At 48.3% G+C, this 10,552-nt stretch overlaps 1 protein-coding gene across 3 annotated transcripts; it reads right to left on the bottom strand.

Moving 5' to 3' along the window:
- Positions 1–687: 687 nt before the first annotated feature.
- On the bottom strand, positions 688–7,205 carry HYAL1 (hyaluronidase 1). Of its 3 annotated transcripts, XM_043977617.1 has the most exons (5): positions 6,938–7,205; positions 6,159–6,280; positions 3,670–4,602; positions 2,940–3,029; positions 688–1,770 (listed from the first exon to the last, which is right to left on the bottom strand). In XM_043977617.1, exons 2-5 carry the CDS (start codon positions 6,228–6,230, stop codon positions 1,453–1,455), a joined length of 1,413 nt encoding a protein of 470 aa, XP_043833552.1. In that variant the 5' UTR covers positions 6,231–6,280; positions 6,938–7,205; the 3' UTR covers positions 688–1,452. The 3 variants fall into 3 exon arrangements, with proteins under 3 accessions (XP_043833552.1, XP_043833555.1, XP_043833554.1); XM_043977620.1 differs by lacking the exon at positions 6,159–6,280 and having other exon boundaries at positions 6,938–7,134; XM_043977619.1 differs by lacking the exon at positions 6,159–6,280 and having other exon boundaries at positions 690–1,770; positions 3,670–4,520; positions 6,938–7,202.
- Between the last annotated feature and the right edge of the window lie 3,347 nt (positions 7,206–10,552).

Below are 10,552 nucleotides of genomic sequence, written 5' to 3' on the forward strand. Positions count from 1 at the left end.
TAACACTTACTAGCTGTGTGACCCTGGGCAAGTCACTTAACCCCCATTCCCCCACAAAACAAAACAAAGTCCAACCACCAAGAGACTTTACAAAAACTGATCCGGTTTAGGGTTTACATTACATAGTACTGTATTGTACTGGTACACACACAGTAGGCATTTAACATTTATTGACTGACCTTCATCCAATGTGTTTTGTCTGAGTATAATGGTTCCATTTTGTATGAAAGGGAGGGCAGTGTGGTGTGGTGGAGAGAGTGCTGGACTTGGGAGTCCTAAGACCTGGATTCAGATTTCCCCCTAGATTTTACCACTCCCATGAATCTGGGCAAATAATTTAATTTCTCTCTTCCTCACAAAAAATAAAATACTTTGGGGGCAGCTAGGTGACGCAGTGGATAAAACACTGGCCCTGGAGTCAGGAGGACCTGAGTTCAAATCTGGCCTCAGACACTTGACACTTACTAGCTGTGTGACCCTGGGCAAGTCACTTAACTCCAATTACCTCAACAAATAAATAAATAAATAAGTAAATGAATGAATGAATAAATAAATTTTAAAAATGCTCTGCAGATCTTCGAGATAGGAACATCAGATATTATCAGGTGTATACGGCAACACCCAACCAAGGAAGGGGTCAGCCCTCTAAAGATTAAGCTCTGAGCCCTCCCTGGAATTGGAGTCAGTCCGTTTATTGACTGACTGCCGGTCTCTGGATTTGGAGTCAGAAAACCACCCCCAGCACACCTGGAGTTCTGGACTTGCTGACAATTAAAGAAACCCACCTGGAAGGAAAGGGGAACTCAGTTTCTAAAGGTCAATACCCTTCTTTTATTTATTCTTACTGTCCTCATTAGTATTGAAAAATCATTCTTGCCTTGTTCAATGGCGTTCAGATATAAATGGTCCTGGGACAAATTGCTATCATGCAACTGTTCATGTCTTTTTCATGGGTGAATAAAACTTTTTATTTTTAGCACTGAACAAAAATATCGGGATACAAGCGTCCTCAAACGCCTCTCACCCCAACAGCCCCTGACAAGGGTCTACTTGCCCTCTTGTTCCAGTAGGAAAGACCAACCCAGAGGCAAAACTACCTTGAAGTATGAGGAACGAACGTTCCCTCCAAAGTGATTTAGAGGAATTGTGTTTCTTGGAATAACGCCTGTTCTCATTTCTGTATCCTTTTGTGATTTATAAAGCACACTCCTCCAAACAACCCAATGAAGTCCTGTTATTTCCCTTTGACGGGGAGGATGCCAGGGTTCAGAGAGATGGATAAGTCATCCAAGGTCACATACACATCACAGATGGGTTATTGGAGGGTGGGAGGTAGTGACAGGGATGTGAGGGAGAGGATGCTGTCTCCCCAACAGGTAGAGACCAGAACTTCAGAGAATAAAGGGATCGGAGACCCTTCCAGCTGTTCTCTTGGTCCTCCCTTTAGAGGCATCACCGGCTGCTCTGGTGCTCACAGTGGTCCCCAGCCCAGCCTGGATAGCAGCGACACTCAAATTCTGTTTTCATCTTGGTCAAGGACTCCTCTGTCAAGGTACCTTGGAGGTTCAACTGTCCACTGTCTGGCTGTCGTCGGATAGAGAAGCTGGCTGGGCTGAGGAAAAGGAAGGCATGGGGATGATCTTGGTGGCGGGCACATCTGCCGTGTCCTGAGCACAACGCCTCACTGCAGAGGGAGGCGATGCTGGTTACATTCAGGATGAAGGGTCCGAGGGTGGTGTCCACATAGTTCTTAATGGCCTGGCAGGATTCCTAGGGGCAGAAAGCAGGCAGCCTTAGTGTCAGACTCACCCAGGCACCCCCAGGACACATGTTTCAAGCTAGCTTTGCCTGGGCATACCCAAAGGCGTCAGGAAGGCTTGGCGCCAACCTCACCCCTGAAGGGTAATCTTAGGGGTAGGAAAATCTACTCAGGAAGAGGGAGGCAGTGATGCCTGAGTCTGTGGCCCCTCTGCCACCCCACTCCAGGTGTCTCCAGGTGTTGGCTATGATCAGCACATAAAGGTGTGTCCTTTCCTTTCCCCCAGGGCTGCAAGAGTTCTTCCAGAACAACCTGCCCTTCCAGCTTGGTTTCTCTTTATCCTAAGGAGGGCTTGATAATGGGCATCTCCATGGTTTTCTTTCTCTGTTTTGACTTCCTGGTTTAGGTATCAACAATATATTTTTATCATAGAAAAAATGTAGCAGGACCCCTTCTTTTTCTTTCTTTTGAGCGGGGGTTGGGGGAGGCAATTAGGGTTAAGTGACTTGCCCATGGTCACACAGCTAGGGAGTGACCCCTTCTTTTCTCATATTTTTTTTTCCAGACAGCTTTTGTAGTATTGGAATTAATTGTTCTTTAAATGTTTGGTAGCATTTGCTTGGAAATCTATCTAATCCTGGGGTTTTTTCTTTAGGAGTTCATTTTTGACTTAATTTATTTTTCTGATACTGAGTTATTTAAGTCTCCCTTTTCTTGTTCTGTTAATCTGAGAGTTTTATATTTTTGTAAATATTCATCCATTTCATTTAGATCATTAGTTTTACTGGCATATAATTGGGCGTGACAATTTCTAATCATTTCTTTTATTTCTTCTTCATTGGTTAGGAATTTTTCTTTTTCACTCTTGATATTGGTCATTTGGTTTTCTACCTTAAAAAACCAAATTAGCAAATAGTTTATCTACCTTATTGGGGGTTTTTTAGTCTGCTAGTTTTATTTATTAATTCAGTGGGTTCTTTTGCTTTTGATTTTATTCATCTCTTCTTTGATTTTTAGGATTTCTATTTTGATATTTAATCGAGGTTTTTAAATTTGATGGTTTTCTAGGGATTTTTTTAGCTGCATGCCCGATTCAGTGATGTGCTCTTTTTCTTTTATGATGTGCTTCTCTGCTGGTCCGTGGTCCACATGTGATGCCGAGCCCTTGGACCCCACTCACCCTGGTGTGTTCACGGACTCCGCTCATCCACAACACAATTCCGTCTGTACCTTGAGCCAAACTCTCCCCAATGGTATTCTCCAGCTCCTCCTAGGGGATGGGAAATGGAGAAGGGGGAGGAAAATGCCTTTGTGAGAATATTCATATCTGACCCCTCCCCCACCCCTTAATGGGACCGAGGGACCTGGAGGGACCACTCCTAGCAGCAGAGCAAGGGTCATAATAATGTTTTGAATCTCCTCTAGTTGTAACATTTACATAGTGCTTTCTTCCCAGCAGACCTCCCCTGTAAACACTGCAAGGACTATCATGCCCATTTGGCAGATGAGTAAGCTATGAAGCTTAGATTGGTTTATGGTCACACAGATAAGAAGTGGCAGAGGTAGGATTCGAACCCAGGGCTCCCGACTCCAAATCAAGCACTTTCAACAACACCGTGCTGCTTCAGTGGGACAGGACCTACACACCAATAGGTGTGTCAGGTGTTAGAAGGGTGATTTCTAATGATTTTGGAAAGGGGAACCCCATCCTTGAAGTTTGGGTCTGACACCAAGGGACAGCAAGGTCCATCCCCACAAGACTCCAAGTAGGAGTGGGCTAGTCAGGGGAGGGCCCTGGGCCTCCCATGGGGCTCAGAGTATGGGCAAAAGTTCTGGTCTGTGGTCGGTCTAACTCTCATCGACAGGGAACTGAAGCCTAGGAGGAAAGGGGAATAGAGGGAGGTGTTCACCAAGGGCAGAAAATGGTCTGTCTTCGCATAAAAGATCTGCCCATAGGGCAGGATGGGCCGGCCAGGATTCCAGGTTCTCCCTTCCACTCTGAAGGCCTCATGCAGCCTCCCCCTGACAAAGAGCCGGGATTTCCCCGTGCCGATCAGCTCCGGGGGCAGGTAGATGCTGGGATAGAGGGCTCTGCTCTGCTCCCACATCCATGACAACTTGTTGTTCAGGACCTGGATCTCTGGATTGCACTCTCCGGTGTAGTTGGTCTTCTGGAAGTCATAATTGTAACAGTCTGGGAAACCATAGTAACCCCAGAGTCCCCTGGGCCGCAGGAACTTCCCCAGCTGTAAGGTGCCAGCCATCCATTCCCGGGCTGCATCCTCAAATTGTTTTTTAGCTACCTTTTTTACCAGGAAGGGGGGCCAGTCTGGATGCTTTTCTCTCACCAGGTCCAGAGAATGCTCCTGGTATATTTTCTTGGAGTCCCAGTTCATGGCCCAGATAGGGCGCCATTCTTCCCAGTCAATGACCCCAACCCCCTTGAAGTCAGCTTCAGGCAAGGTGGCCAGGATGTCCCGATAGGACTTGTCCAAGTGGTCCCAAAAACTGGCATTCTGGGGCAGGCCTCCATTGATGGGCTGCCCAGCAAGTGTGTACCAAGGGTAAATGCCCAGCTCAGTGCTATAGAAGATGGTCATATTTGGTCCCTTGAAGACCTGGCTTGGGTTGGCTACCACATGGAAGGTGTCCAGGCTTATGTTCAACTGAAATTTCTGTTGGCACAAATAGGTGTTGGCATTCCAGATGGCAACAAAGGGGATAGTGGGCAGCATAGGCTGCCCTGAGCCTTGGCTCTGGTCTGGAAGGATCAGCAAAAGGGCCCAGATGAAAAACGAGACATTTCTTGGTGCCATGGTGCATGCTGGAAGTAGTAGCTCATTCTGTTGTGGCAGGACAGTGACTGGTGAGTTGGTTTTGACTTCTGCTTTCAGACTCTGCTGACAAGCTCACACACACATTCACACTCACATTCATTCACACACAACCAGTTAAACATTCACTAATTCAGAGGTTGAATGTCCTGGGGTCAGACACCATGGTACTGTTAGAAGGTTACTTGGGAAGCTCCCAGATTGAACAGTCATTAGGACACAGTTTTTGAGGGGAATTCTGGGATTAGGCAGTAACTGAAAAACCACTAATACCACATCTGCCCGACCAGGCCACCAGAGGGATGTTCCTAAGTCTAGAAAAGGAGAGGGGCCTAACAAAATACCAGAAAGTCGGGCCATTTGCAGGGTAGAGAAGTATGGGAGTCCTTACCTTGCTTTGGCTGGAAAAAGAGCATCGGGACAGAGAGATGGGGAGGAAGGAGAATGGGAGGACAGGGTGTAGAGTCAGGGAAACAGGTCACTGGGGTCAGGATGGTGGGGACTGGGGAATGGGGTCATAGAAGAATGGGGTGAAAGGAAAAGAAGATAAGGAGACAAGAGTAAGGGAAGGAAGGGACAGGAGGTTGAAGTCAGGGGAAAGGAAGTTTGGAGCATCTGGGAGAAGAGAGGATAGGAATCTGGAGAGCCATAGAAAGGAGGAACCAGAGAACAAAAGAAGTTCAAGAAAACTGGAGAGGAGCAAGTCTGGGAGATGATCAATAAGCATTTACTAGGTGGCCCCAGGGATAGAGCTCAGGGCCAAGAATCAGGAGGATCTGAGTTCTATTTTTTTTTTTTGGTGGGGCAATGAGGGTTAAGTGACTTGCCCAGGGTGACACAGCTAGTAAGTGTCAAGTGTCTGAGGCTGGATTTGAACTCAGGTCCTCCTGAATCCAGGGCCGGTGCTTTATCCACTGTGCCACCTAGCTGCCCAGGAAGATCTGAGTTCAAATCTGGCCTTGGACACTTGCTAGCCCTGTGACTTTTGGCAAGTCACTTAACCCTTTTTGCCTCAGTTTCCTCAGGAAATGGCAAACTACTCCACCATCTTTGCCAAGAAAACCCTAAAATGGGGTCATGAAGAATTGAGCACAATACCAAACCTACTATGTGGCAGACACTGCACTAAATCCTTAGGACACAAAGGAGGACAAAAACTAGGCGTGAGAGATGTTATGGGGTTGGGACATATCAAGGAATCTGGGACTCTTAAACTGGCCAGCTAAACTAAAGGACACGGGTCTGGGGTAACTCTCCTTGAGAAGCTAAACTTGGGGGGTGATATTTGCAACTAAAAATCCTATGGAAAAAATGTTGAAAACTATCCTTACATGTAACTGGAAAATAATAAAATACTTCTATAAAAAGAGCTAGAGAAAACGAGACAGAGAGAAGGGGGTGGGGAGCTGAAGGACAGACACCTTGAGAAGTAAGGGAGATAAACCCATTAGGGGTGGCTGCTGCCTGGTCGGTGGCAGGGGAGATAACTACCACCCCTCACCCAACTTCTCCCAACCCACTCCCAGTAAGGGACATTCCACCCTCAGGTTATCACCCCAATCTACCATCTGTAAAAGCTTTTGCCTTTCTCCAGTTCGAGGAGATCGGTATCTCAGAGAACCGTATCTCTGTGCCATCTCCCCTCGAGATAAGTTTTTGACCTCTCCTGATTCCTCTTCTCTAGCGCCTAAAAAAAAAGATTCTTTTATTCTGATTGGATTTGTGTGCGAGAGGGTGTAATTCTTTAAAGAGGACTACCTAAGGACCCCCTCTCCCCAACACCATCCATTTGCCCCGTGACAGGAGACAATATACAAACAAACAGAATACATTCAGAATAGTGGATAGAAGGTAATCCATGATGAAAGGCTTTAGCAAGTGGGGTGGGACCAGTAGGGATTTGAGCTGAATCTGAAGGAAGCCAGGATACAGGGGTGAGGGCATTCCGGGCATGGGGACAGTCAGCAGAGGCGCGGAGATGGGAAATGGAGGACGTGAAGAATCGCGAGTGGCTGGATTACAGAATTCGTGAAGAGGAATTCAACGCAGGAAGAGGGAAAGGCAGAGAGGGGCCAGGTTATGACGGGTCCCGCAAAGGGCTGAATATTTGATGCTGGAAGTCGGAAGAACGGAAGATCAGAGGATAAAGCAGTGACAGGAGAGGGAAGGGGGGCAGAACGATAAGGGAGAATGCAGGAAGATGCTGGGACAAGGCAGTGAGGGGCCAAGCTGAAATCTTGGGATCGGGAAAATAGGGAAGCAGAAGTTTGGGGTACGGAAATAAGAGCGTAAGGCTGGGGAGGGGAGGATGAGCAGCGGCGGACGCGGAGACCCGAACACTTACCGCCGCTGTCCCGGTCCCCCGACCGTCAGCTCTGGGGGGGCAGCAGCCTCGGGATGCGAGGAGGAGAAGCTGCCGATTCCTGGAGTGCTTCTTCTCCTGGCCCGGGCCCCAAAGCTTTTCACGAGGCTCCTTTACCGGTGCCCCCACCCAGACTCCCTGCCCCGGGGCCAGACTGCAAGCCGGACTGGACCTCGGCTGGTGACGCTAGCTGGGGTGGGTGGGAGGAGAGGACCTCGGGCTGCCTAGCCCCTCCCCCTGGCGGGAGAAGGGAGGCCCAGAGCTGCCCTCCCCCCCCCGCCCCCCCCCAGGGCGCCAGGCTCGCGCCCCGGAGGGGCTGGAGGGGGAAAGCATCCCGGGGTGCGGGTCCGGGAGGAGGGGGCCGATTGGAGCTGGCCCGGGCTCAATCTAATTTCTCCATCTTTCCCACCCTGGACTCCAGAGCCTGGGGCAGTAGCTCACAAAAACAAAGAAAGCCCTCATCCTTCGGAACCATTAGCTTTATTAGGGCTGTGAGCGTGAAGCAGATGGGGGTGGGGTGGGGTGGGGAATGACAGGAGGAAGGAGCGGGTGCATGGGGACAAGGGAGAGAGCCCCCCTTCCCAGGATGGATCGATAAATATTACTGTGTGCATGTGTCACTGACTCAGTGGGTGACTGTGCTTGTAGGCTGATGGGGTGAGGGTGGGGGCAGGGTTTTCCACTGAAAAGAATTCTGTACCAAGAAGCAGAGCACCTTGGTATCTATCTAGTACTGGCTCTCCATGAGCTCTCTGTGTGACCTTGAACGAGTCCCTTTCTTCAGCTGAGACGAGACACCTCTAAACTCCCTCCCCCCACCCCCAGGTCTGCCTTCTAATGTTTGTTGGCATGCATGTGCCTAGGTGAGTGTGTTACAAGTGCCGTGAGTATTTCTGGATGCTTTTGCACAACAGCGACCAGATAGATGTCTATTTGGTTGTGCTCGGGCTAACTTTACAAGTGGATTCATTCCTTCATCATGTGTAGTATTTACTGAACTTCCCCGAGTGCCCAGTTCCAAACTAAGGGCTCTGGGAGAGGCTTCGAAGGCCTCTTGAAAGATCCTGGTCTGTTTCTACCTACATTTTGGGGTGTCACTGATTGAAAGCCCTGGGAGAGCAGGGACTTTTGCGGCTGTCTTTTATTTCTAGCTGGGGCCTGGCATACCATAGATAATTGATTGATTGACAATGTTTACATCTACCCTCTAGAGGTAGGATCACATTTGTCTAATTCCATGTGTTAATAACTTCATCTAACCTGGCTGATGGTGGTTTCTACACTGGGGGTTAGGGAGAGACAGTCACAGCTCAGTGGCCATCCTGGCGTTCACATTTCTCTCCACCCCATCCCGAGTAACATCGGCACTCAAACTCTGTTGCCATCCTGCCTTTGGCTTCCTTAGTCAAAGAGCCCTCTACCTCCAGGTACCCACTATCTGGCTGGCGCCGGATGGAGAAGCTGGACGGGCTGAGGAAGAGGAAGGTGTTGGGGTAGTCTGGGCGGCGGGCACAGCGCCCATGCCCTGAGCACAGAGCCTGGCTGCAGAGGCGGGCACTGCTGGTCACATTCAGGAGGAAGGGGCCCAGGGTGGTGTCCATGTAGTCCTTGATGGCCTGGCAGGATTTCTAGGGACAAAGAGAGGGTGGCCTCAGTGTCAAGCTTGCCTGGATATGCCTAGAGGCATGAGGAAGCCTTGGTGCCAGCCTTGGCTAGTTGCTTCCAGGGTCATCAGGAAGTCTCAGAAGATGCCCTCAGGGACTTTGGAGCATATTTGTAGAGTTTGGAACTGATTTTAAGCCCCTTCTTATAGGGAAGGAAAGAGTCAGGGCCTGAGCCTGTATCAGGCTTACCCTCTCCAGCTCCCTTTTTTTCCCTTTTTCTTCCTTTGGGGCCCCTTCTTAACACCCCAAACCCCCAGTGCTCTTCTGAAAATTGAGAAAAGGATTCAACCTGAGTTGGTGGGGGTTGAGTCTCAACCATGACATTTAAAGAATAGAGCTCTAGGGGCAGCTAGGTGGCGCAGTGGATAAAGCACTGGCCTTGGATTCAGGAGGACCTGAGTTCAAATCTGGCCTCAGATACATGACACTTACTAGCTGTGTGACCCTGGCCAAGTCATTTAACCCCAATTGCAAAACAAATAAAGGAAACCAGAAGTTAGTGAAAATAATGTCACATATTTTTCATATGACTTCACAGACCCCTCCTGAAAATCTACCTTTGGATTCCTGGGTGTGCCTGGGTGTGGGGTCATTAAGAACTCCCAATTTAGTCCAAAGCTCATATTTTATAGATGAGGAAATAGATGCCTAGGGAGGAAAAGAGGAACTTTTACAATATATGGAAGCATATTAAAAACCTCCTTTTTAGTGTAACTGAAACTATTAAAAATGAGTGTTTTTCTATCTGACAATCCTTTCTAGATTTTTCCCTTAAAAAAAAAATGGAGGGGCAGCCAGGTAGTGCAGTGGATAGAGCACCAGCCCTGGAGTCAGGAGGACCTGAGTTCAAATGCGGCCTCAGACACTTGACACTTACTAGCTGTGTCACCCTGGGCAAGTCACTTAACCCCAATTGCCTCACAAAAAAAAAAATTTAATGGAAAAAGAGGTCAAGACCATAAGCTAAGGACCAGGAATATGGACAAAGGATGCTAAACCAAGCTTTGAGCCTCTTTCCTAGTGTGGTGGGGAGTCCCCAGTTGGTTGGAAGGACTACTCCTGATATGTTGCATGGGATTGTCTGATGCCTCAGAAGGAGCCCAGATAGATGCCTCTAGCCTCTTCCCCAACCCTTCCTCAAGGAAGATTTTGATTCCTTCAAGAGGAGAAACAAGAGGTTGAGCCTGGAGGCCGGCCACTCTGCTCCCCTCAGAGAGAATGGGTAGTCGGCTAAAATTATATGTATTTATCTGCTCCCTTAAATATTGTTAGTCTAGGCAGTATGATCAGATTCCATTTACCTTCTGATTGCTGTCTTATTGTTGGGGGGAAGGAGAGCTCCAAGCTTTACAGCCAAGGTTTAAACCCTTTCCCACCAAATACCAGTTCCACAATGAACACATACAACAGCTAGTAATGAAATCCATTTGTCCAAATTGGTAGCAAAACAGAAATCAGAGAAAGTATACACAGGAGAATATATACCAGATAATATAGAGTGAAGAAGCTTTCCCATTGGGAGGGAGATAATGTAGCCCAACTGAGAGAGAGTCCTGGATCTCACCCAAGGGGAAATTCTCGGGGGTAGGGTGGGGAGAGGCAGGGTAACTAGGTGGTACAGTGGATAAAGCACTGGCCCTGGATTCAGGAGGATCTGAGTTCCAATCCAGCCTCAGACACTTGATACTTACTAGCTCTGTGACCCTGGGCAAGTCACTTAACAAAATAAAAACAAAATAAAAAAAACAAGGGGAAATTCCCCAAACTTCCCAGAGTACCAAGCTGAAGATAGGGGCATGACAGAGACTACTGACTTCTCTCATGTTGGCTTCTTTCCAACTTTTTCCTTCAGCAAATGAAAATATGGTTGCCTTCATCCATCTTTCCTCTTAAAGCTAGAAGCCATAGGGGCAGCTAGGTGGCACAGTGGGTA

The sequence above is a fragment of the Dromiciops gliroides genome, chromosome 1 (genome assembly GCF_019393635.1).
Source record: "Dromiciops gliroides isolate mDroGli1 chromosome 1, mDroGli1.pri, whole genome shotgun sequence".
Lineage (NCBI taxonomy): Eukaryota > Metazoa > Chordata > Mammalia > Microbiotheria > Microbiotheriidae > Dromiciops > Dromiciops gliroides.